The 27,689-nt window shown below is 38.3% G+C and overlaps 1 protein-coding gene and 1 long non-coding RNA gene across 3 annotated transcripts in view; one reads left to right on the top strand and one right to left on the bottom strand.

The window, feature by feature from the left end:
• Nucleotides 1–416: 416 nt before the first annotated feature.
• APPL2 (adaptor protein, phosphotyrosine interacting with PH domain and leucine zipper 2) lies at nucleotides 417–27,689 on the bottom strand. Of its 2 annotated transcripts, none has more exons than XM_058189572.1 (21): nucleotides 27,296–27,689; nucleotides 22,944–23,042; nucleotides 20,519–20,578; nucleotides 19,670–19,741; nucleotides 15,652–15,739; nucleotides 14,050–14,088; nucleotides 13,900–13,958; nucleotides 13,391–13,537; nucleotides 12,127–12,209; nucleotides 11,083–11,238; nucleotides 10,156–10,344; nucleotides 8,798–8,840; nucleotides 8,624–8,680; nucleotides 8,414–8,502; nucleotides 7,625–7,783; nucleotides 7,465–7,517; nucleotides 5,103–5,277; nucleotides 4,525–4,561; nucleotides 4,295–4,435; nucleotides 2,659–2,706; nucleotides 417–1,181 (listed from the first exon to the last, which is right to left on the bottom strand). In XM_058189572.1, the coding sequence occupies exons 1-21, from the start codon at nucleotides 27,347–27,349 to the stop codon at nucleotides 1,053–1,055; spliced, it is 1,977 nt and encodes a 658-aa protein (XP_058045555.1). In that variant the 5' UTR covers nucleotides 27,350–27,689; the 3' UTR covers nucleotides 417–1,052. The 2 variants fall into 2 exon arrangements, with proteins under 2 accessions (XP_058045555.1, XP_058045553.1); XM_058189570.1 differs by having other exon boundaries at nucleotides 14,050–14,091; nucleotides 27,296–27,688.
• Nucleotides 23,307–27,689, top strand: part of LOC131201605 (uncharacterized) — a 42,003-nt gene continuing 37,620 nt past the window's right edge. The window contains exon 1 of the long non-coding RNA XR_009155938.1: nucleotides 23,307–26,749. This is a non-coding gene — a long non-coding RNA (uncharacterized LOC131201605). The remainder of the gene's footprint in view (nucleotides 26,750–27,689) is intronic.

Below are 27,689 nucleotides of genomic sequence, written 5' to 3'. Positions count from 1 at the left end.
AATTTATGCTGGCCCGACAAGGAAGAATGTCAAATAAGGAAGATAATATAAACACTGGACAAGCTTGATCTTCTTTCTGAAGAAACTGCAGTTCCCAGAGCAGTGTGAAAATGCTTCTGGTGCTGCTTATATCTAGGTTTGAAGAAATTGTTTTGTCTGAGGAATGGAGTCCCTCTTCTATCAAATTTGTAAACTTTCATGTGAAAGTAGGAAAGCCATTATCTCATCTTACAGAACAGTGCAAAAATGTTACCCAAAAGGCTTATTTGAATAGCAGTGACATCCACTCACTCCTCTTTCCTTCAGCCTTGGTAAATGACTGAGATTCATAATAGTTATAACTTGCTTTCTGGTCCTTCTATTATCTATTTGCTTGAGTTATTTTATTTGAGTCTATTATCTATTTGCTTGAGTTATTTTATTATCACAAATTAGGCACTTAATCTTGAAAGCTTAACTCAGATAAAAGTATAAAAATAAATATTAGTAGAAACTGTTATTGAATAGCTTTCTAAATAGCCTAGTTTAAAATAGCTTTCCCATTACTTTTTAAAAGGTATGCAAATAAGAGCAAATAAAGTATTTATCACTGAGATTATAATCCAAACACTTCAATTCTGCTATCTAAACTATATTCCAAACATTTCAACTCTTCTATCTATTTTGCTTAAGATGCAAAATATTATTTTTTTCTGTGAAGTGCCTCTGTGTTTTAATTCAGACTTTCAGAAACTTTGTAGCCTGTCCTCTCTACTATAGCTAGTAGAATTATGTGAAACATGTGTGTATTTATTTATAAATATTTGTGAATGCATGTCGTTGAGCAATTAAATCTTTGCTGGTGATAATTTTGTGGTCCTCCCATCAGTAATCAGGATGGCTTGGTACTGAGGAAGAATTTTAAAAAGTCTGTCAGTTTCTATACCAAATATTTAGATCAAGTTCTCATCTCTTGGGTGTTTGCTCTAGTCCACCTATGTTGGACCACAGCTGAGAGCACAGGGTACACTCTCTTATGGGCACCACTTCTCTCCACTGAGAGAAATTATCAGTTATGCTTCCGACTCCTGTTCTTCCCCATGTATAGCATTGTCTTCTTCTGATCGCTCATTCAGTAACTTGAATTTTCCATCATTAGTAAGAGGCATGGATGATATTAATTGAGCTAGAGCTTTTGGATCCTATAATTAAAATGACAAATGAAAATTATTCAAGGCAAATAAAATGTAATTTCATGAACGGCTTTTCAAAAAGCAGCCTATAAATCAAGAGGACCAGTTTCCTTTCTGTTGTGTTCCCAAACCAGATTAGCCCCTAAAAGCCCTCGCTATTTATGCTTGCAGTGACTTTCTCAAAAGTTCTCATAAGGTACTGTGTATCTTAACAATTCACATGGCTAGAAAAAGATTTGTTAATCATCTTGCAAACACTGTAAACTGATTTCATATTTTTACTTTCCTGGAGTCAGTTATTCAGTTGACATTTTTAATTCCAACTGAAATAATATCCGGAACCATTTCCCTCATATTGGAATGCTTTTGTACTTTTAATAACAAAACGATTCTATTAGATGATAGAAAAACAAGAGTTCTTAACTTCTCAGAACATCAGTTTATATGAGTGCAAAAATTCCTGTGTATATTTCTTGAATTAAGACTAGAGAAATGGAAATCAAATAAGGATGGCCTAATTTTTTATAGGTGGAGTTTTAAGATTATTTTGGATGCTCTCAGAAAATGGCTTCTAAAGTTAGTGAGATAAACACCTGCTTTTCGGAAGACAAAATGATAATAACACACCCTGCAATACTTGGTTTATGCTCAAGTGGGTTTGTAAAATTATAAGCTCCAAACGAACAACTGGATTCCAGTCATGTTTAATGTATAATTTCTAAACGGTCTACATGGACCCAGGAAAATCTCCCCCCCCCACACCTTTGAGTCAGTTTTTGACTACTCCATTTAGTTTTCTTGGCATGATTTCAGAATGATTTGCCATTGCATGCTTCCTAGGGCTGAGAGGAAGTGATTGCCAAAGGTCACCCTATTGGCTTTGTGCCTAAGGTAGGACTAGAACTCACGATCTCCCAGTTTCTAGCCTGATGCCTTAACCACAACACCAAATGGACTCTTCCAAGAAACAAACTGAAGTCCTAAAAATCATGCTGAAGACTGCTGTTATATCAAGACAATGGAGGGTGATATGTGAAGGAAAGCAAGACCTTTTCAAAGCTTATTTCTTTGACCTTGTATTGACTTTCATAATCCTTCATTATGAAACTCATTTTTTTCTAATTTATCATCTGGCTCAGCCTAATGTTCATTGAAAACATGCTTAAGTTCAGCAAAGGTAAATACCTGTTCTGTAAGCAAATTAGATGTTAGTTATCTGTATCTGGTTATTGGCTGAAGGACTCCCTAAGCACATCACATGCACACTGCTGGCACTATACAAAACACTGAAATTAGTTACTAGATAAACTCTCTTGGTATTGAATTAAGTTTATGGAATTTACTGTATAGAATTAGCTCCAGATCGCATCCTCTTAATTCCAAAGTAAAGATGATTTGTTTGACTTCTGTGTAGTCATAACAATACCAGAGAATCAAAAACAAGATTTAATTCAAAGGATAAGGAACATGAAGTTAAAAATATTACCTTTCGAGCCTCAATGATTTCCTTCCCCAGGTTTATTGCATAGCAAATCTACAGAAGAAACAGAATCTGCCTCAGTACCACTTACATTTTTTTGCTGTTGATTATACTACCTATTTAAAACTGCAAATAAATGGACAAAGCTTTTCCCAAATAATTTCTCCTATTATTGGATCTGGATTATAGCCTCAAAAATTATACGGCAGAATTCCCAATAATAAAATTAAGACCACCAAATAGTGTGTGAAAGCTTTACAATGCTGTACTAGCAGCATTTATGACAAAGAAAGATGTTTCAGACTATTGCTGAAGCAAGAGTTTTCTGGCACCGGCAGGCATTTAGAACAGTTGTTTACTACTGATTATTTGTCTGGCACTAGCCATGTAACCATCCAGATATTGACTGTAATGCTCATAATATGATTAGCTATGGCTAAAGAAATTGTAATCCAACAACCTGCAGAAGGAAACACAAATGCTGCTCTATTTCCAAGCCACAGGTTGGAATTAACAAATGAAATTCTACCAATGGGTCACTTTAACTGGATACCATGAGCAGAAGAAAACATTCCGTTTCAAGGCCAGTCACATTCTCATCCCAATTCACCTCACAAAAGATGTTGTGGGAAAAATAGGAGGAAGGTATGTTGGATATGTTCGCTGCCTTGAGTTATTTGTAAAATACAAAAATAATAAAATTGTGATACAAATATACTGTTTGCTGCCTTGAGTTATTTACAAAAATAATAAAGGCAGGAAAAAAATGAACTTACTTGAACTGATTAATAAGCCATTATATCAAGGTTACAGGTATTCCTTGACTTACAAATACAACTAGGCCAGAATTTCAATTGCTAAGCAATTTATTTGTTAAGTGAGTCATCATGTAGCTGGTCCTGATTTTACGGCCATTTTACCATGGTCATTAAGTGAATTGATGTGATCATTAAGCGAATCTGGCACCCTCCATTGACTTTGCTTATTGGAAGCCGGCTAGGGAGTTGGCTTCCAATGATTGTGATTTCAACCTTCCCAGCCGCTTCCGATAAGCAAAGTCAATGAGGAATGATTGTGACCATCGGATGCTGCAACCATTGTAAACATGAGCCAGTTGCCAAGTGCCCAAATCATGATCACAAGACAGTTGAGATCGTGCAACATTTATAACTTCAAGGATGGGATCTAAGTCACTTTTTTCAGCACTAGCATAACTTCAAACCATCATTAAACAAATGGTTATAAGTCAAAGTCTACTGGTATCAAAGAGGTCACATTGGATTAAAGGCTGCATTAGGTTTTGTGCACTATAATTTGAAAGTGGAAAAGATCAGGACCCATTTTGCGGTGAATCAGATTATTTGGAACGTAACAAGCTGTTGGGAGGTTTAAGAATTGGAATTCCAAGAAAAATAATACTGGAAATAAATCTTGCAAAATGTTTGGCCCAATCCATTCTGAGGCTTGCAAATCTTGCTAGTTGCACATTTTATACTCTTACAATGAACTTGCTACTACTGCTGTTTTTATTTGACTTCAGTTTACAAAACAGATTGGGTCATTACCTCATGACACTCCATTTCATTGAAAAAAAGCAGTTATATGCATTAATTTTAATTATACAACAAAGCTATTTCCATACCTTTTCACCTTCGGTGTTACTCTCAAACACATAAGCACTCATGCCGTCTTCACCTGACAATTCAGAGACACAAACCACAAACCCAAACAGCCTCTTGTTTTCCTTGTGAGCAGCAAACTGTGTCACATCGGCTAGTTCAAACTGAAAAAGAAAGTGAGAATAATATAAATTTACCTAAGTTCTCAGGTACTGCAATCTTTCTGTGGTGATAAAGGAAAGTATATGCTTACATTTGATCTTGTAACTTGTGTTTGAGGATCTATCAATCTGTTAATGGAAAAAAACATGTTTAAATTTAAAAGGCAATAAACTCTCATCATGATTACCGATTGAATCCAGGGGAAATCTTCTATGAATGAAAGGATTTTTGATGCTGTTGAAACTCCTGTCAGTAAGGGCTGGGGGCGTGGCATCTCCCTTCCCTTTCCAGGCCCTGAAGAACTGTGATCAATAACTACCACTCATGAAGGCTAGATATTGCCTTCATCATCAGTAATACTTTTCACTACTAGCAGGTTGGAATACACAAGGTCTTGGCTATTAAATTGAGCACTGAAGAGTATAAAGATGATTGACTAGACATGCTTTTGATCAAGTAAAACTCCTTAGTTCTTACCCCTCCCACATTTCTTGAAAGACCAAAACATGAGCAGATGTGCATCAGAGAACAAAATCTGCCTCCTTTCCCTAATGCTTTTTCTCTGACTGATTCCATTCTTAGTATCACTTTACAACGAAAACTACAAAGAAGGAAACAAAACTAAAAGAGGGAAAGATAAGTGAAAATGGATCAGAGAACTTTGCTTACTTCAGGTCATTGCTGGTGACCAAGAGATGGGATTCAGTTGTACGGAAAATATTATGAATAGCCCGAGCTGCCAACACCTGCCGCATCGCTTCATAGATCACCTCCACGGTATGGTCAGATCTGACAGCCATAGAGCCTAAAAACCGAACTACAAACATGTGCTGCAGGAGTGAATCTGGGGGTAGGGAAAGAGAAATGGAAGGAAATCTGTTTATATTGCCTTTCGACATAAGAACAGTTTTCTTTCATAGATTCCTGAAAAAATGATTATTACTTCAAAGGGGTCTCCTCTTCTGCAATATATTTCAAATCCCAGTTCACATATAGATGCTTAAGTATCTTAACAAATACTGTAAAACAAGGGTGTCAACTCAAGGCCCGGGAGCTGGATCCAGTCAGTGGCATACTTAGATCTGGCCCGTGGGGCTGCCCTAGAAACAGCAAAGGACCGGCCTGCAGAGCCTCTGTCAGTGAAAACAGAGCTCAGGAGGGCCACATGTGTCCCTCCTGAGCTCTGTTTTCACTGGCAGAAGGCTGCAGGAAGCCATCGCAGCCAAAAAGGGAGCCCATTTTTGCTGGCAGAGTGCTCGGGCCACCACAGGGTCCCCTGACACAAGTGATGTTGAGCTGGCCACACACACCCCAGCCCTCTCCCCCAGGTCAAACGCAACCCTGATGCGGCCTTCAATGAAATTGAATTTGACACCCCTGCTCTAAAAGATATAATATCAAGGCTACATTCATTTTCTTTCATGGAGGGCTGCTTTTTTTAGGGTGCTATATACTGATGGACATATGGACAAGAAACCAAAGCAAGGAAGGAGCAGCACTTCCTTTCTACTGCAGGTGGTCCTTGTTTATCAACCACAATCGGAACCAGCAACTTGGTCTCTAGGTGAAGTGGCCACTAAGAAACTGCCACCTTGGTTATGATCTTACTTTAGCTTTCCCTTTGCTTTACAGACTTATGAAAAATGCCAGGATTGGTTGCAAAGTTACTTTTTTTTCATCACCACTGTAACTATAAACAATTGCTAAATGAGTCCATTACTAAAAGAGGACTACCTGTATTTCCTCCTGTATTTCCTTACTCGCCTCTTCACCTAGCAAGACACTGGGGGAGAGAGACTGCTTTGACCTAAAGCTGGTCTGATCATTTACAAGGGGCTTTTGAGATTAAGCTAAAGCTTGCACATCTATATAAGCTCCAGATTGTCTCTTCCTATGCAGAGTGCATTCATAAACATTCTTTCAGTGGGCAGTTCACATACTCAGTTATAAACTATCATATTCCAAGTATGAAATGATTAGCAAACCCTTGCAATCTGTCTTTGTAAACATGGAATCAATAAAAATGCAGTTTGCAGCACAAATGCTGAAGCTTATTTTTATCCATTTCTTTATCATATTTGCATAGCTTAATGGCTTCCTCCTGGTAGGAATCACCTCTCATCTCCACCTCCAGATTCTTAGCTATATTAGCACCATATTAGCACCAAAATATACTGCTTACCCTCATGGAAACTAGACTTTTCCTTTCTGAGCTACCCCAGAAAAAAAGTGCAGCAGAAAGGAAAGATGGGGATGGGCTACAAGCAGTGGTGAAATCCATTTTTTTTACTATTGGTTCTGTGGGCGTGGCTTGGTGGGCGTGGCAGGGGAAGGATACTGCAAAATCCCCATTCCCTCCCCACTCCTGGGGGCAGAATATTGCAAAATCTCCATTCCCACTCCACTCTGGGACCAGCCAGAGGTGGTATTTGCCGGTTTTCCAAACTACTCAAAATTTCCACTACAAGTTCTCTGAACTACTCAAAATTTCCGCTACCGGTTCTCCAGAACCTGTCAGAATTTCACCCCTGGCTACAAGTTAATTTTTGCACCCTTCTAGTCACCAGTTAAACTCTTCTAATAACTGAGAAATTGTGCAATGATAATGGTAACTATGAAAAGTGCCCTCAGTCATTCCATCCATCATTATAAATAAAGCTAATGTATGAAGGGGGAAAAATGATTTTAAAAATGTGCGTGGAGAGTGGCATACCACGAATACACTTAACATGCGTAGCTGACACTGGGCTCTTTCCTCATCCTGCCCACAGCATGTTTCAAAAATTAAAATCAACCTAGTCCCCATCCTACAGAGACCGGAAACACTGTTGACTTCCGCTTATATATTTTTTAAGCCAAAGGAAATAGTTATTCTGCAAATCCCACAACCACATTTAAGAGACAATAAGCAGACTACCAGGTGGTCTTAATAGCACAGGCAAAATAGCTCTGTCTCTGAAAGTGAGACATTAACCTGGATGACTTTTGAGACCAAAGCAAGCAGTGATGAACAGCGCTTAAGAGTACCTACCTGCTTCATCCTCTTTCTCGCCATCTTCAGATTCTCCAAAAGGATTGGTACGTCTGCAACAGAACAGTATCATTTCTAAAAGACCATTTTCCAATACTAAGAGAAAAGTTTAAAAAAAAAAATGTTCCTTGTCAAAAGAAAGTTTGTTGGCAGCCCGTACCTTCCACCCCTGTGCTGATCTAGGAACTCTGTTGCAGGAAGCACAATGTCAAACTGAATGGGAGTTCCAGGTGCAATTAACTCCGTGGGGATGAGAGCTTCAGCAGACTCCTCTGGAACTGTCTGGTCATTCAGAATATCCATGCACTTCCCATCCTGGCTAAAGGAAAAGAGACGGGAAGGGGGCCATTTGAAATGTGCCGTCAAAAAGCAAGACGGAGTATGATGAATGGAAAATCCATTAAAAATAACTAAGGTTATCATTTTTCATGTGTTTTACTAGTTGCAAAGGCTGAATGAGAAAGAATAAGAAGCAGAGTGTGTATTTTAAGCAAATACTTGTTCATTGGCATGTGACTGATACCTATATGATGAGCTGTGGTGGTGCAGTGGTTAGAGTGCAGTACTGCAGGCTACTTCTGCTGCCTGCCAGCTGCCTGCCATTTGACAATTCAGATCTCACCAGACTCAAGGTTGACTCAGTCTTCCATCCTTCTGAGGTGGGTAAAATGAGGATCCAGATTGTTGGGGGCAAATATGCTGATTCTGTAAACCGCTTAGAGAGGGCTGTAAAGCACTGTGAAGCGGTTTATAAGTCTAAGTGCTATTGCTATATGACCCTTTTATTGTGTTGTGGAACATTCTCCACTTCATAACTAGAAGAGGAAATGCAGGATTAAATATTCCCCCAGGACAGAACTCTCTGCTTACACTAAAACTGCATGTTAGGGGAAAAGAAGGGTTTATATTCAATGGGGAAGGACAAAATACAAGGCAAACATGAAGGTACCTGGAGGAGTGGCTACCCTGCTTCGTTTCAAAGCTCGTGATTGGAGTCACAGCTTGCAGTGCTGTCTGATTTAACCTAATGGCAACTGCCTGAGGTAAAACAGAAGTGCATGTTTAAGTAATACTGTTTAAAGTTCCTGCATAAAGACATAATCATAAGTGTTTATTTTATAAGATAAATAAATTTGAAAAAAAATCAAAACATGCTCACTTCTGGGTTGTCAGTCAGATAGATCTGTCGCGAAATGTTGTTGATTGCACTTATCCACTGTAACAACAAAGCAAATATTTAAAACGGGGCACCTGGATATTCTTGAATTCTTAATTGGTAGAATTTATTTTATCTAACAAATTAAAACCTTCCCTTCACAGTGAAATGTTTTACCTCCTCATATTCCTTTTTGCTTTCTGCCTGGAGGGTTATGCCTCTAAAAAAAAATACACAGCCATTAGTATTATTTTACTGGAGTATCACATACATATCATTCTTGCTCAAGACTGCATGAATAAAAAATACAACACAATACAATATGAGATCTAAAAGTTTGAATTCGCAGGATATTAATGGTGGGAGAATATTAATGTTGTGAAGTATAAAATATTCATGGGCAAAAAAGTGACTTAATCTTAGAGCAAAAAATAAGCTTTCCAGAATCACATTGTTTAAGTTGGGCGGCCTTAGAAATCAAATCAAATCAAAAAGTTTTTGCATTTCTAGATTAAACATTCTGGATCAAGCGCCTGATGGATAGGCCTTGAAACTGTTAGAATTGCAAAGAAAAGGCCAATTTGGCATTTGCTGCTTGGTGTACAGATATAAGATTATTTGTATTTGCTGAAATATGCTTGTGCGACTCCTGGTAATTGTCTGGACAAACCCCTGGAGTTTTCTTTCAAGATTTCAGAAGTGGTTTTAGCATTGCCTGCTAAACCACTTCTGGTTCTAGGCCTGAGAGCGAATGACTGGCCAAAACCACCCAACTAGCTTTGTGCCTAAAGAGGGACTAGAACTCAGTCTTCTGTTTCTAGGCTGAAGCCTTAACCTCCTTAACCAAATTGGCTCCCGTTCGCTGACATAGTACAATCATCATCATCCTCTTTTAATGACCCCATAATCCCTTGCTGGATGGAGTCTGGGCAACTGAATAGAGCTGAGTGTTTACTGGCCAGATGCCCTTCCTGTCACCAATGCAGTTTTTTTCAGATATATTCTCAGTGTGCCCAGAGAAAGAAATATCTGCCTCTACCTAGGATCGAACTCACAGCCTCCTGATCGTGAGGCGACAGCACCACCTCTAGGCCACTGCACCACTTGAAATAGTGGAATACCCCGAATTATATCTACAATGCCTGTATTGTTCTTTCTTAGATGCTGACAACAGTGTCCTTTTTAAACTTCTATATTGCTAAGTTCCAAATATTATTCCTGGTGGCTCACATTCAAGAGGAAGGGCACTTACCTAAACTCATGAGAGGCTATTCCATAATATGGGGGTGTAACTGAAAAAAAATTGCTGCAGTCCCTGCCTCTTGGCTACTTTAAACTGATAATGTGCTACAACATTAAATGGAAAGCCATGTATAACGCCAAAATTACTTTTGCGGTAATTCCTATATAATCCAGAAAAACTTGATTTAGATTAAGTGGAGTACACGAAGCAGCTCAGTTAATGCAACCTCGCCAAGAATGACAAAGGTTTCCTTCTAGCAGATGCCTTGATCCCCAGATCCTGACCCACATACGGTTTTCCTGTTGGAGTGGTGATCTGAAAGCAGTAACGTCGGTCTTCACAATCAATGGCCATCACAGAGCAGTTGTCCAAATCTTGAATCAATCCACCAGCGACTGCACCCCTGGGCTGACACATCAAGTTTCCACCCTGAGTGAAGAAATACAGCCTGTCCCACGTGGTTGTCACAAGGCCTGTTTTGCTGCAAAATATATATATATATATATATACCATTTCAAGATTTTTTAAAAAATATTACTGGAACGTATTTGCCAAATTCATTCCAACAAGCCCGTCTGATTGTCTTCAGCACGTGGATTTTTAAGTTTATATTTTGTCATGGCTATATCACTAGTTACAGCTTTTATATACTTTCACGTGTTGGATTTTATAACGCTGCTACATTGGTGAGTCAGATTTCATTGTCTGAAATGTCCCGATCAGTAACCTGCCTATACAGTTACTAAATATGGCTGGATAAGCGGAGACTGTTACTTTTACCACTGTTAGATGCATCCCACAAATGGAACTGATATTTGCAATGTCTAAAGCACCTCTAGATATTAATAAGCTTCCATAAGCAGAAGCTAAATGGGAAAAAAAAGAAATAGCTGTTTTTCCCAGCTCCTCTGTTGAAGCCTACTGTGCATGAACCTTTAAAAGGCCCTCATATACACATATGTAAATATTTTATTCAACCCAACCATCTGGATCCTAGGCACTTTACTGTAATTACTAGTGCATTTTTCCACAGTACAAGAAGCATCTTATCACTCTTTACGATTCAAAGTAATTGAACAGTACTAAAAAAACAGTGTTTCATGTATTTTTAGCCCTCTTAGTGTCCAAATTAGGTAGGAGTACTGATACTTAAAAAAAAAAAAAGCTGAAATGATCAATCTACCAAGATAAATAAAACATTCCTGAGCTTCCACATTACTTTCTAAGGTTTAGGTAGCCTGCTTTCTGAATGAGGTTTTTGTTGATGACAGGAGAAGCATCAAAATCGGGTGTATATACGGATTCACCAACTGAAAGCAGATCTTGCTGAGATACCCGCATGGCTTCAACTTCAGCATCTGATTCTTCTTGGATGCTGTAATACATAAATAAAATTTTATGCATCTCATGATACTTCTGGTGAACTTTTATGTAATTAATTGCGTATGTAATTAATACAGGTGGGCATTAAAATCAGGTACCCTGTAAAATGCAGACAATACTTTTCAGAAATTGCTTTTGTGGTATCTTAGCTCTAAACCAGGGATATCAAACTCATGTCATCATGGCGGCGTCATGTGACATATCGGGCAGGGGTGAAATCCAGCAGGTTCTGACAGGTTCTGGAGAACCAGTAGCGAAAATTTTGAGTAGTTCAGAGAACCAGCAAATACCACCTCTGGCTGGCCCCAGAGTGGGGTGGGAATGGAGATTTTGCAGTATCCTTCCACTGCCATGCCCGCCAAGCCACACCACGCCCGCCAAGCCACGCCCACCAAACCGGGAGTAAAAAAATTTGGATTTCACCACTGATATCGGGGCTTTTTCCCCTTCGCTAAACCGGGCATGGGCGTGACCTGTGTGTCACACATCCGGCCCATGGGCCGGGAGTTTGACAGCCCTGATCTAGACAAACTATTTTAGGGCCATTTCCCAGCTTTAAAATGGTTGCAACTCTATAGAGATGCACAGTTGGAGAAGAAATACACAATATAAGATCCCTGATCAGACAACATAAATTATAAGCCAACATCTTCCAGATGTATTGGACTGTAAGTATTGTCACAAGCCAGCATGGCAAAATATCAGTTGGATTTCAATATAAATCATAGTTGAACGGGCTTTTGATAGTATTTTCACATCAAAATTATATCCCCCTTTCTCTCCCTCTTTCATCTTGCTCATGTAGATAAGAGCAACACAAGAAACCGTTTTCCTCCTTCCCCCAAACTGCAAAGCAATATAAACCGGAATATAATGTTACCTCTGCACCGTATTTGTAACTGATGCTAAAAAGCCATCCAGCCTTTTTGAAAACATCTCTGCTCCTTTCTTCAAAAAATTAATCTGAAGAGTATAAAAAAAGGAAGCTGAAGACTTTGACTAGCAAATGGCTCGCTCCAAATGACTGAGAAGCCAATATATGTACTTTGTATTTTGAGAGCTTTTTGTAGATCCTCAAAGAAAATGGGGGCTTGGCCATTCATAAAACAGCATCACCATGGGCACAGTCAGTCTAAAACACTTGTAATAGTTGCCCAACCCTGGCAGGAGACTCATCCTTAATTTGCATCTTATTTTTAGTCTTTTGAATATCCATTCAATGTGAAATTCGAGACTATTTTTTGGGAAATAAATATGATCCTAGATCCTGTGAAAATTTCAAATCATTATTAAAATGATTAAAAAGAAAAAGCAGGCACCAAGAGAAACACTGTTTATAGGCAAAATACAACTTTGAAATTCAGCTTAAATTCAGTCTCTATGATCTTGCACATCCATTTCTCGCTCTCCCTCTCTCTCTTTTGAAATAATTGTAAGCATTTTCTTTTGTAGCATCAACATTCCTCACTTCAGTTAAAACCCATGGATGTTGATGTATACAATTTATTTAACAAGCCTTACATTTGTTACCGTATATACTCGAATATAAGCCGATCCGAGTATAAGCCGAGGTCCCCAATTTTACCCCAAAAACTGGGGTAAACTGGGGACTCGAGTATAAGCCGAGGGTGGAAAATGAGGCACCTACCGGTTGGGGAAACCCTCCCTCCCTCAGCTGAGAAGGCTGGCGGCTCCCCCGCCCCGCCCTCTCACTGCACCGGCAGGGCTTCCCCGCGCCGTCCGGTAAAATGTGAAAAAAAGAAAAGAAAAAAAAACTAAGCCGTATATACTCGAGTATAAGCCGAGGGGCTTAAAAAAAACTGAGTATAAGTCAGATAGACCAGTATAAGCCGAGGGGACGTTTTTCAGCACAAAAAACGTGCTGAAAAACTCGGCTTATACTCGAGTATATACGGTAGTTTATTTTTCATACTTTTTATCATTCACTCATAAAAATGATCAGAGCTTTGGTTTACAATATTAGGGAACACAGGTGCTTGAATATAAAGTGGCTAAAATATTAGGGAGCTGTATCGTGCTCAGACATATATGAAGCACTTATTTGCAAATGAGATATTCCACTGCACTCAAAAATAATCCACAGCTCCTTTCTTAGCTATATAACTGTAGCTGCAGCTACATACCTGTGAACGTGCATATCCCAGCATGGGCTCCATCATAGCAATTCTTTTACGATACTGTAAAGCATTCAAGGCACAGTAATATTGTAATGAAGACAGATGCTGCTTCCTTCGAGCACTGGCGACCTCTTTGGCAACTTCAGCCTTTAGCTGAATAATAAAATGTTTATAAAACCCAGACAAGTATCAGCAGACAGCTTTTCCCCCCCCCAAAAGAGGCTAAAGAATGCAACATACAAAAGATAAGATCACATCAAAGTCTATTGAAAGCACTCGCACTATATTGCATATTTCAACATTCAGGACTCTCATTTTGAGAACTGCACCTGTTATTTGGAAGGCACTTCCAAATCATTCAAATGCTACCATAAATTTTAAGCAATCTTTTCCATCACATTTTTATTTGTATGAAATAGATGTGTCGCATTCAACTTTCTGCCCACTTGCATTTTTTCTGCACACCCAAAATTTGTAGTTTTTATTAAAAATAATCTAAAACTGGAAATGCATACCTTTCCATTCTCTTTCTTTTTGGGTAGCCTGCTGTATCTGGCCATGGAAATGTCATGTTCTGAAAGAAAAGGCAACCTTTGAGCCTCACAACTGAAGCTGCACATGCACCAGGGAATTCTATTAAACCAAAGATAAAATGTAAGACATACCATTGCTTGCAAGACTGAAGAGATCCTTTAAAGTGCTTACTTCTAGGGAGAAAATAAAGAAGATAAACCAACAATGTATGTATTGCATTTCCCCCCCAGAGATATGTGGATTAAATCCTGGACAGAAATAGAACTCTTCCTTTAAATTTCCATCTGCTTTACTTACAAATTTCTATACAGTTCTCACCAAATAGGTTTCATTAATCAACCCAAGAAAATTTGGGAGGGGAAGCTGCTATACTCGTAGCATCTTTGTTTTATTACAATTTCTGTTTTGAATTCTATGTCCAGAATTTCTTTACAGCAGGGAAATCTGGCAGCCTATCTAGAAACGACTAGGATGAGTAAAAGCCTGAAGGCTGTAGACAAGATCTCATCTTCTTCATTTTTTCCCATTTTTGTAATATAACCACACCCACCAGAATTGTCCTTCTTAGTTTGAAGTAAATACGTAGGGAAATGTACTGGTAAGCTGTTCTGTGTTCAGTATTATTATTATTATATATATTATTCCTGTCCGTATCTTTTGAGATTTCTTAAATAAAAAGTTGTTTATTCCTTTAATTTTCTTTTCTTTTCTTTTTTGACATTTGAAGACTTCTTTTTAGTGGCCTCAGAATACAATTAATGTAGAAAATTAAGTAGTGTAAGCTTTTAAACTTAAATCCAACTTCTAATCTCTGGTACATTTACTTGGTGTGTAAGTAAAACGTTCAGATTTATTGACATTCCATTTAACTACATTTAAATAATCAACTGCCCATCTTACAGATTTGAAAGAGAGAAGGAATTTATTAGTTTACAAATCTTATATTTTCCTTTAATTTTCTATTCACATATTCTCTTGGGGAAATCATAAAAAGATAATCCTCACTTAACTACCCTATCTGTTGCTAAGTGACAGGGTTCTTAAATGAAATATCACATAAATGCTCCACTTAGCAACAGCAGTTCCTCAAGAGCAGGGGCTGCCTGTGCTTTAACTCACCCCCATCCACTTATCTCTCATCTCTGCCCTTTTGGCAACACGTCTACCCATTGCTGCCAGCTACTCCATCCCCCAGCCCTGCCAGCCACCCCACTTTGCATTACTAGCAGTCGGGGTCTTCTTTTACACTGACTTCTATGGTCCTGGGGCAGCCGGGCCTTTCTTTTGAACGTTGATTAGGGCCTTGGTTTCTGCATTGGCCTTCTTTTGCATGCCAGATAAGTCCTTGTTTAAAGAACAGAAGCCCTGGATGTGGTTCAAATGAGAGCCCTGAGCAGAACATGAGCACAGGTTCTGGTGTGGGGCACAACAGAGACCCTGATTGCACTGGCACAAAAGAAGTTGCATTTGTGGCACATGCACTGGCAGCAAAAGCAGCTGGCAGCAACCCATAGGCAGATAGCCAAAAGGGAGTGGTAAATGTGGGTAGGACTGAAGGAGGGGGCAAATTTTGTTCACATGACCACTGCAAAAGCTTCAAGGACCTGTCGTTAGTCCCTTCATTCAGTACTTTTATGGTCACTGAAACGATGGTCGTTAAGTGAGGACTACTTGGTAATGAGAAGACAGCCTGTGGAAATTCCCAACCAGGAAGAAACATTTCAATTATTTACCTGTAAGATCTTTCTCACGAAATTGGATGACAGGAAGAACCATTGTGTCTGCAAGCTGTTTTGCCAGTTCAGTATGTAGAACATTAAGCTGAAAAACAGGAAAGCAATGATACTATCTTGATACTACAACCCTGGAAATATCTCTTGGCCTCAATTTCATCTCTAGATAATAATCATAATAATGCTGATATACAGTAAGCAATGGAAATTAAAGAAAGGAAGAAAAAAATGACATTGGATTGGAGAAAACCAACATTATTTCTTTTCACCTATATAGCTAGATTGGGATCCCTGTAATATATATAAAATACACACACATGCACACACACATACACACACACACTTATATATGAGAACAATATTTATCTTCAAAATCATTTTGTATATATTCACATCTCAGCAACCTCTTGATTTCATATCAAGATATACCATACATCTTCTAATTTTTGAATCTCTTAATACGGAATGATCAACTTTTTAATGTAGAATAGTTAAATGTTGAATTTTGTTTATTACTATTAAGCTCTGTTATAATTGCGGGGATTAAATGACTGAAAGACAGATGCCCTTTTAGCTGTCAAGTCCTATCTCCTGTTCACTGCAGGAAACCTTAAAAATAAATCAATCTAAATATGAAGTTAGCAGTCTGATGTATTTTTGTGGAACATCTTTTGATCAATAAAAAGTACTTAAAGTGCATCTGTTTTGATGAACAGTATGTTGTCGGGGGTGGTGATGATAAGAGAGGAAGACACATTAACCAGTAAGAGTTTTTAAAACTTCCTTAAGGACTCATCCATGCTTGGTTTACAGAATAAGTTATATTTATAAAGTAAATCCCAGCAGATTTATCTTCATCTATACAAAAAAAATAATAATTCTAGAGTGAACTTTTGATTTTAAATGATTTGACCACAACTCTTCCTCAGTTTATATTTACAAATAGTTCTTGACTTACAACCCCTCGTTTATTGACAGTTCTAAGTTACAATGGCACCAGAAAAAGTGATTTATGACTGGTTTTCACACTTACGAGCATTGCAGCATCTCCATGATCACATGATCAAAATTTGGACAATTGGCAACTGGCATGTATTTATGACAGTTGCATTGTTCTGGGATCATGTGATCACCAATTGTAACCTTCCCAACAGCTTCTGACAAGCAAAGTCAATGGGGGAAGCCAGATTCACTTAACCAACACATAATTCACTTAGTAACTGCAGTGATTCACTTAACAATTGTGGCAAAAAAAGGTTATAAAATGGGACAAGATTCACTTAACAACTGACTTGCTTAGTAACAGAAATGTTGGGTTCAACATTTTTGGGGTCATAAATCGAGGATTACCTGTACATATACTTCAATATTAATTTTTGCATTATAAAGCTGTATTGATTTTGTTCCCTGTTATCTTTGACATTTTGATGATTTACTACTTGCGTTTATAAAACAGGGGAAAATCTGATTCTCATGAAGAAATGCAGGGGGTGCCCCCAGTTATGTACAGGTAGTCCTCGACTTATAACCAGAAATTGAGCTAAAATTTCTGTTACGTGAGACATTTGTTCAGTTTTGCCCCATTTTACAATCTTTCTTGCCACATTTGTTAAGTGAATCACAGCAGCTGATAAATTAGTAATCCGGTTGTTAAATGAATCTGGCTTCCCCATTGATTTTGCTTGTCAAAAGGTCGCAAATGGGGATCACATGACCCCAGGACACAGCAATGGTCGTAAGTATGAATCAGTTGCCAAGCCTCTGACTGTTGATCATATGATCATGGGGATGCTGCAAAGGTTGTAACAGTTAAAAACAGTCATAAGTCACATTTTTAAAGTTGCGTTGTGACTTTGAAGAGTCACTAAATGAACTGTTGCAAGTTGAGGACTACCTGTAATGCAACTTTTCTCCAACCAGCATGAGAATGATAGGAGCACAACTTAACACACTCAGAAGGTAGCAGTTTGTAAAGACTGATCAAGAAAAAAACTATGTAGTTTTACCACATGGTGTCCAAGTTTAAAATCCGGAATATCTGCATTATTCTGTAAATTGCCTCTAGTGGCGAAACTAATCATATCTTAAAAGTGTATGAAGGTGAACACTAAGGTTATTCCACCAAACGTTCCAAGGGAATTTACTTCACAAAATGCAAAGACTCAACTCACAAATAAGACCTCACTGTATAGCTACAGTTGAGCAAGAAAACCTCCAAGGTTATCAAATGACTGGAGAGTTTACTTAAGGAGAGGCTCTGAAGCAAAATTAACTTGGATGTTTTATATTGATTCTGCAAACTTCAGTTTCATTCGCACACTGTATTGCTTTGCCCACATGGCTGTTTTAGCCAAACCAAACAAATAGCTGTTATGGTTTTCTTTCTTTTTCTTTTCCTAGCAGAACACTGTAATATCCAAGGGAGGTTTTTAAATGGTTATTGATTTTCATGTGTGGATTGATATATAAATGCAAGGAGATGAAAGGTATGATTCATCATCGTCGACAAATACAAGGGCCACTAAATGGTTTACACTGTGGGAAAGGGAGCGCATCTGGGGAAGAACACTGCAATTTTCCTTGAAGACCTAGTACTGTATGTATTTGACAAATCCCCTGCCACATTTTGGCCCCAGGATACCACTGTTAAGTGTTCTCTTAAAAAGATGGACAGGTTAATGGACTCTTCAACAAAAATTATTTTGTATACTTGAATTGCTGATACATTTTGTCTGAGGTGCTTTTGTGTATGCATAGTCATACATAGAACTTAGTTATTAAGAGATTGATTTTTTTCTGTCTCCAGGATATTATACCTTGGTGAATAATGTAGAGATTAGTGAACTCTCAGGAAAAAAAGTAAAATCTCCCTTGTTCCTTCCATATAGCTTTTCTTTTGCCAACAATATGAAAGAAGCTAGTGGCTTTTTTCTTCCAGGATGTTTTTTCTTCTTAGTCTATCTTACAGCTATTGGATTTCCTAGTGGTCTCCCAACCAAGCACTAATCAAGCCCAACTCTTACAGGCTTAACCAAATCAGCTACATGATGGAAAGATTAAAGAATTCTCCCTTTTCCTTCCCAAAATACAAACCTTAAGACTGTTTAGTATAAATTGCAACAGCTAATGCTCTACAAAAGGTATTATTGTTTTAGTGTTGAGGGGCTCACGGAATTGTGGATTTTGGTTGGATGTAATTAAACAATGGAAACCAGACGGGAAAGGGTGTGAAATTCCTAAGAGAAAACAAATTTGGAGTAATAGAGTTGTTTGAGAACAAAACAAAATGGAAGATATAGCAGAAACCAACTTGCTGGAAAAAGTAAAAAAATAAAAAATAAAAAATCCCTGTCTGCCTCTGAAAAACTGTGAACAGTAATAGAAATTGTAGAGGAATCATCTTAGAACATCTGAGGACAAGAATATGGCAAAAAGTCTATGAAATGAATGGGGAAATACATAGGCCTTTAAACTATGACATTTAGGCTGGTAAGATTTTGAAGTTCAGCAATAATTGGAAGGCTACAAGTGTTTTATCCCTGCCTTACATTGTAAGAACTCAGAAATGGTTTTACTGCATTTGGGCAATGATGAGAATATTAAGTGCAAACTACAAAAATAAACACTTTACAGATTAACACATTTATTATGGCTCAATTTCCTCATAAACACTATCTTCATAAACCAGTTCTCATCTCTTACATGCTAAACTGGTGCAAATAGAAAAATTCTCAAATGGCAATAACATCCAGAGTATTTTATGCACTAATAAATAATAATACTAACAGTGATAATAGTAAACCCTATTCCACCAAATGTCACCATCCTGAATTTAAAAGAGTTGAAGCCTTTATAAGACTCTTCATAGAAAAGCAGAATGCTTCCTTTCCTCTCCCTTATTTCAACTGCAGAAGAAAAGTCCTTTTCTGAATTAACTGCTCTTTTTTTTATTTTCTAGAATCCTTATGTTTTAATCAGGAGAGTGAAAGAGAGAAAAGCGAGTTATAATTTGGATTACCTCATCCACAATTTTTGAGAAGGACTGAAGCGTAGATATTACTTCTTCATCTCCTTTCCCCAAGGCAAAATTCTGCAAATTAACAAGGATTAATGGCAGCACTTAATCAAAAAAGGAAATGAGAATGAGTCTAAGAAGGCTCAGCTCCGTTTAGTCCAACCAGAAGTATTTCACTCAGCAAGATTAAGGGTACTTGTGATCCAGACAGAAAAAGGAGCCTGCCTCTCATTATTTTTAACCCAAAGTGATAGAATCTCTACCCCTCACCTTCTACATTCAACCACGAGGGATAGATTATAATCACACAGCACTAATCTTTGGCAAATTTCTGCAAAATACTAGTATGATTCCCTTACATATAGGCTTCCTAACATTTCTGAAGTTTCCTACCAATATAACCCACTGAGAGAAATGCCAGCAGTATCTCCCTCAACATCAGGGGCCAGATGTGCCTGCCAGGGTATCTAGAAAGGGCTGCAAAAAGTCAAGATAGGTAGGTTTGAAGCTACCCCCTTTTAAAGCTTCTATTGTGTGGCTGTGATTGTCATCCTGACATTTTCTACCTTCCCTGCAAACATCCTAGGTACCTCTATTCACCGCTACTGTGAATAGAGAAATTATCGTAAGTGACACAGTTGTTTGAGTTTTACGAATCAATTCCATGTGCCATTTCAAACTAAGAAAGCAGGCCCTTAAAAGCTGCCACACTTCTGGCCACCAGAGTATGTCAGAACAAGTTAGTCTTCTTCTAATCCCTGCAGATGATCAAGCAAAACTAGGGGAAGGTTAAACTCTGTATACTTTTCATCTCCCCAATGTGGAAATTGCTCAGGAAAAGACTGTACATACCTGTTTTTCATAGGCAAGAAGATGCTTGGAAAGCTGTTGTGTTGCCAGGCACATTTCATTCTATAAAGAGAGAATGTGTCTCATTACTGACTTGCACAACCACTTAAAGATTTACAGTGAAAGGACTGCACAACTGTTTCCAAAGGAGGATTGCATTTGCCTTTTAAATGACATGCTCTATTGCAAAAAGTGGCAGATTGGGCCAAGATGTTGCTCAGGCAATGTCTTTTATTGGATACTATTAAAGAAGAGAATTCACATTAAAGCCAATTATTAAAGAAGACTTTATCCAGCTATGTAGAGTCAGGACTGGGTAATATTTGGGCCCAGGGTCATGTCTGTCTTCAGCTACTGAAGCTCTGTGGGAGACTTTGCCCACTCTCTCTTAGCCCAACCTGACTTATTGGTGTGGTGAAAAAAATGGGAGGAGGTAACACTACAACCACCATGGGTCCTTATCAAAAAGCAGATTATAACTGTGACAAAGAAACAAATCTCAATGAGCCTCTAGGCACAGCCAAGACTTTTAAAAAATATAATCTAAGATTCTAATTTTGTATTACAACCACAGGCTTCACCTGAAATCGGGCTGTTTGTATTTATTCTATTTCTAATCTATATAACAATTATTCCTTAGAAGCATATCTCTGGATTGGAGGCAGATTGTATGACTTTAGGGTCTTAAATTCCTCTCCCCAAAGAACAGATTAATAAATCAATACATTAATTCATAGATTTCTGAATCTCCTGCAATCTGCCTCCTAAATAGACAGAAATCTGCAGTGCTCTTTAGACGTTGCTCATTATTAGTTATTTGTAGCTATTTAGAATTAGAATAGAATAGAATAGGATTTTATTGGCCAAGTGTGATTGGACACACAAGGAATTTGTCTTGGTGCATATGCTCTCAGTGTACATAAAAGAATTTCACCACACAAATGAGGAAAGATTACAGATCAAATTGTGGTAATAAAAAGCCACTGCTGTCACATTTTAGTCCTGCTTTTTTTACTTTGTCATTATGCCTGAATTAAAGTTTACAATTTAAAACAAATGTTATTCAACTTCTACAGAAACTATCTTGAAGCTTTAAATTGAAAAGTGGCAACCAATCAGGATTTATACATGGCAGGCCAACTTTTCAAGTAAGTGAGAGGACATACAGTACTGGTAAGGTTTTCTCAGTTACATAGGAAGAAAAAAAGAGAAGGCAGCAAAATTACTTTTGTTTTAAAGTCACAGCCATTTCATTCCTTTTATGTCAATTATTTCAATAAAGCTATTTTTATACTATTCACAAAATTGCTCTGCAATAAAACTGCCCTTACACTGCAGCTGAAACCTATCATAAAATGTTACATACTTTACAAAGAACAATTGCCTTTACCACCTTTTTCAAATGATCGTTAGGAAAAATACGTTGTGCAAAACCACTAACACTCATCTCTGCAGTAATTCAAAATATGTTAATAAATTGCTTTTCTGATGAGCATATTCTTGAAATAGGATGCAAGTCCAACGAGGTCAGGGAGAGGTGCTCCATAAAATCCTGAGTTTCAGATATTCCACCTGGCATTTAAGGGTGGTGATGCAATCCACGGCTACAATTTAAAGAACTCATATCTAAACAGTAGGAAGGGTTGGACTTTGTATACACAGGTAGATCAAGGTAAAGAAAACGAAGAAGATATGAAAATTTAAAGGCCTCCTTTATTTCTGTAACATCTCTTTCGCATACAGTGATCAATAACAGCAAAAGTATTTTTTTTACCTCAGAAGAGATACCCCTAACCCTAAAGACCAAATCACATGATGTATAAATAGATTAGGAATCACAATTTATGATAATTCCTTGCCAATAGCTATGTTGGCCCGGCTGATGAAAATTGATGTCCAAAATTTCTGGGCTCATTCCCACCCACCCCAAATCACTACTCAACTACAGGTAGTCCTCAACTTATGACCACAACTGACTCCAAAATTTCTGTTACTAAGTGAGACACTTCTTAAGTGAGTATTGCCCCATTTAATGTCCTTTCTTCCATGGTTAAGTGAATCACTGCCGTTTTTAAGTTAGTAACACGGTTGTTAAGTGAATCTGGTTTCCCCATTGACTTTGCTTGTCAGAAGGTCACAAAATGGGATCACATGACCTCAGGACACTGCAAATGTCATAAAAACGAGCTAGCTGCCCACGGTCTGAATTTTGATTAAGTGACCATGGAGATGTTGCAACGGTCATAAGTGTGAAAAATGGTCATAAGTCACTTTTTACAATGCCGTTGTAACTTTGAACTGATACTAAATGAACTGTCGAGGACTACCTGTATTAATAGTAGCTTGAACTATAAGAAGAATTAAAAATGTATTTTAGAAAAGGAAAGGGAAAAAAAATATCCAGTGTATTTCATGGAAACTAACTTACCTGTGCCCCATAGACTCTCTGCATTGCTTGAAGCAGTTGGTTGGTGTACTCAGTGAGTGTTCCTGCATCTTCTTCAAATACACTCAGCAAGGAGCGGGTCTGAGGCATTTAAAAACAAACATATAAATGAAATCTTGAATAAAGGTATCATTCAAAAGTTCTCGCATCTTTTTTTCTTCCATTAGCAACACCTTAATTATTAAAAAAAAAATCATTCAGCAGAGATAACTATCAGCCAAAGACTCTGTGATCCAGAATTCTGTTCACCAAGTTGTTGACAAGAAGTTCACAAGTGGGACATAAGCCCAGGGACCCAACAATTGTTATTACTGTACACAGAGCCACTGGAAGTAATGACCACTCATAGTTTTTTCTTGTAGAATTAAATCTGGCAGATGTTACCTACCCTGTTTTCCCCAAAATAAGACATTCCCTGAAAATAAGCCCAATCGGGCTTTTGAGCACATGGCAATAAGGCAAAGCGCTTATTTCAGGGTTCAAAAAAATACAAGACAGAATCTTATTTTCAGGGAAACACGGTATATAGTGATGAAATAAATTCAATAATAAAACCACGTCATCTATGAAAGACTCCCTCTATTTATTAGATGACCCTGACTTCTGGAATTATCAGATAGATCAGTGTTTTTCAACCTTGACCACTTGAAGATGTATGGACTTTAATTCCCAGAATTCCCCAGACAACTGGCTGAGATAAATGTTTTGAAAGTGTTGCTTGCATTGTGGAAAATTCCTTGCGTAGTCACTTATGAAAGGGAAAGGTGCAAAAAAAAATACAAGCTTGTTTGACATGTTTGTGGGATAATAAATATTTATACCAGATTTGGAATAAATGTTTCAATACATTTCATTGTAATAGGGGAGGGTGTGACCAGCTAACTTATTTAGTTTTGGTTGTCTATTATGGGTTACCCCTTCAAACTAAAAACTCTAAGGGGGACTTAGGGGCCATTCAGACATTCTATTAACTTCAAATGAAGAATTTCTTCTCGAAACACATCTAGGCTTAGAAAAGATTTTTCCTGACAACTGTAACTGTGGGAGAGGTTTTTATTTCCAAAAGTATGTTTATATTATTTTCATTTATATGCTGGAGAAAAATGCATGGCAATGTGTACTGCATTATATAGGGTTTACATAATTAAAAATGTATAAGTATGTGGCAAAATATCATAATACAACATAAACCAATCTTAACATTCCATATGCCAGTTTGCATTATTTGCATTAACCCATTACTGAGCATGAAGGGGTAATTCTGTCTATTAATAGGTCACTGCAGAGAAACCAGAGAATAAGGGAAAGTGGAATGGAGGCAAAGGTAAACAAACAAAGAATACTTGGAGATTACAGGGTGATAAAAAGGGAGTTTTAATCCAAACTCCTGAGAATACCAGATTAGAGGATTGTGTAATTTTTAAGGAGGAATCTCAGGAAATGCTTCAAATGAGGTTGAGAGAGGAGCCAACATGGTCAGGAAAACAGAGAAAATCCATTATGTACTGTAATGATTAGTTACCGGTATGTAGATTTTACCAAATTATTACTCACAAATTAAGGCACAAAGCCAGAGAGTTTATATTAATGCACAGGGCAACTTCAGATATAAAGTATTTAGAGGTTTTAGAAGAAAGAGGATTTGATCATGTTCTGTGTCTGAAATCTGGGCTAGGGGAAAATGTTTTGAGAAGCTTCTTCATTCTTCATTGGACAAATGATTTAAGAGGGATCTGAACACTTGTTTATTTAATAAAGTGAGATGATTGATAGAAGTGAAGCAGACGCTGAGAATGGCAGTAAATTAGATAGTAAGTACATTTAATGATGGTAAACATGTTGGTTTTCTTGTGATTGTAAATGGTGTATATGAATTTTATTGCTTTTATATAATTTTAACTGCTGTTCCCTTTGAAGCTGTTCATTTTTTATTGTAGTTAGTGTTTAAAAATAAATTGTTCCCTGTGTGGAAAAAATGGTTTAAAAATTAAACCCTTTAAAAACGGTTTGATTCTTCATCCCCTAAATCTTAAGAATTGTATTGGAGTTCCTGGCAGAGCCTAATTTGTGATGAGAGTCATTTCCATGGATTTTGCCACTTAGGAGGTATGTAAGTGGAGTTTGTTTACTATCCAGCCCCGTAATGGTGAACCTATGGCATGTGTGCCACAAGTGGCATGCAGCACCCTCTCTGTGGGCACGTGAGCTGTCACCCCAGTTCAGCTCTGCTGCGCATGCACATGCGCCTCATGTCGGCAAGCTGGTCATCGGAGTTAGGGTTAGGGGGCAGATCACATACGGGAGAGCCCTGTGTGCATGCAGGTGTGCGGGAGTGTGTGCACGTGCACGTGCAGGGTGTGTGTGCACGCATTGAATTTCGGAGGTTCGGGCACGCGCACTTTGGGTACTTGGTCCGGAAAAGGTTAGCTATCACTGATCTAGCCTAATGAATAGCTCTGAAGAAGCTGCACAGCAATTAGCCTAATAAAGATGCTTGTCAAAATATGGAATCTGACATTTTTCTTCTGATCAAAATAGAGCCTACCACATCCCTATAACCCCAAAACTCCATTTTGCCATCTTGATTGTCTTCCTAATGGAATTATTTAAAGCCATTATGGAAAATGTTTTCTTATCAGGTAAATCAAAACAACAGGAGAAAATTAGAATGATGGGATACTCTTAACAAAGAAGCAAAATGAATTCAGAACTATATAAAAAAATCCTGCCACAATAATAACAAAATACATTTTGGAATATTGACTAGGAAATCTTTACTGTTCAAAATATTCACATATTTATGGGGATTCCATACAATACATACCCTATTACAGCTCTCAAGTTACTATGGAGCAAAGTATTTCTGTAAGATAATAGTCCCATTATAAGAGATCTGATGATATGTGTTAAATATACAAAATTATTTGAAATTAGTATTTCCAAGTTACTTCTGTCAACACTCCTTCACTAAAAAATTGTGTCCAGGTAGCTAAGCAACTATATCTAGACATCAACAAATCAAGGAAACGTGCATTTTATAAATTATAAACAAGCAGAAAACTAAACCTTCAGCAATTATGGGAATGAGTCCTTAAAAAAATTCCCAACCATGGTGGTAATTGTTTTACATTCACTTTATTGTCCTGGTCACTTGGCACAAAACAGTAATCAGGAACCATCCAAGACTTTTAAGCACTTGCATCCAGTTGGATGAATCATATTATATTGCTTTGTTTGTCCATGAACCAAAATACCCCTTTGCTATGCTTAACAAAGATCTAAAACCAGAAGAGTGAGAGGGCTGTTTGCTAATAAAGTCATTTGGTCCTTGCTAACAGAGGGGGTTGAGTGACCCATAAGGATTTACCAAGGCCTCAAATTCACCAACCTTGAACAATCAATCTCCTCCTTCCACACTGAATTGTCCTACATAATTTTTAATTGTGGACTCTCAATATTTAACTTTAATTAACCCCCTATTATTCCAAACCATTGTTTTTTCCCCCCAGTTGCTTTCAGGTAGAGGGATTGTTTTTCTTTCCTGCAAAATTCCTCCCTTTTCTTCACGGTGACCTAGATTTGTCAAATTGGAGCAAATACACTAATAAAGCTGCAGTACTTCCTGTCTCCACCTCCTCCATCCAAAAGCTCATTAATATTTTCAGAGTACACTGCCTCGAGTCCTTGTTAACCCTTCCCTGCTCCCCTTCCTTTCCAAGTTGTAACCTGAGACAAGACACATTAACAGCAACTGCACGGAAGGGGTGTTTTCACAGTACAGTATCCGGGTGAGCGTTATTTTTATTACGACTGTTAAGTACCTTGCTCTTTTTTTTAAAATATGATCCGTATGACCAAGATCTGTAAATACTAAAGTTTGGGTTGTCATTATGTGCTGCCACGCGCGTCTCTGATCTCCAAAGCACTTTGAATATTTTAGTGATAGCGCTTGGTCAATTTAAATAATATTGTTATTCTCTTGGTGCCACAAAAGAGAAGAAAATAGAACAGAAGGAAGAAGGCGCGACAGTATCATTTGAATAATAGTTTGGAAGACTGCAGTCTTTGCAGGACGTAATTTTCCTATGCTTTGTTGCGAAAGGATAAATTCAGACTCAGATTTGCTTTGATGCGACCGTAAAAACTGTATCCTATAAAGACAGCTCAGCTAAATCGCGCCTTCCCGGTCAACCTTTCCTTCTACCCCCCCACCCCCACCCCGGCCCCGTCCCTCGGACGGACGGACGGCAGGTAGCTTTTGCACGGCATCTGCTGCGCCATCCCTTCCCAAACCGCCGATCAGGTGCACTCAAGCCTGGTCCAGGATCGGATACCTGCGGACTATCTTGCAGAGCGTCTTCTAGGCGAAGTTTGTCGACGGCGGGCATCGCCTGGCGCGGGAAAGAAGAGAGGCGATCGGGAATCGCGTAGGCTGGCTTCGCAGCGAGAGCGCTGGCCAAACGTTCTTGCTGACACGTCGGATTCTGGAGGGTGGGTCGCTTCGGCCAGGAGACCCAACGCGCGAGCAAAATAGCCTGCGCAATCCGGCGTCTTTCCTCTGGAGCTTCCTTTTTCCCTTTCTTCCACACCAAAATGAAGGGAGAAAGGGGCCAGCGGCGCGGTCCAGAATCCCAGGGGTGTGCTAAACAGGTTGTACGTCTCCCGCCTGTTGCATGCCCAGCCCCGGTCAACAGGCAGGGCAAACGCCTCGCCTAGGACTCCTCCTCT

Source organism: Ahaetulla prasina, chromosome 7 (genome assembly GCF_028640845.1).
Source record: "Ahaetulla prasina isolate Xishuangbanna chromosome 7, ASM2864084v1, whole genome shotgun sequence".
NCBI classification, from domain to species: Eukaryota; Metazoa; Chordata; class Lepidosauria; order Squamata; family Colubridae; genus Ahaetulla; species Ahaetulla prasina.
This window is presented reverse-complemented; position numbering and strand designations above follow the sequence as displayed.

Excerpts from the sequence above, each read along its gene's own strand:
- APPL2 (XM_058189570.1), bottom strand. The coding sequence starts at position 27,349 with ATGCCCGCCGTCGACAAACTTCGCCTAGAAGACGCTCTGCAAGATAGT. Across the intron at positions 13,538-13,899 it reads AAAAGAAAGAGAATGGAAAG|CTAAAGGCTGAAGTTGCCAA; the intron begins GTATGCATTTCC and ends TTTATTATTCAG. Across the intron at positions 8,841-10,155 it reads ACCACTCCAACAGGAAAACC|AGGCATAACCCTCCAGGCAG; the intron begins GTATGTGGGTCA and ends ATTTTTTTTTAG.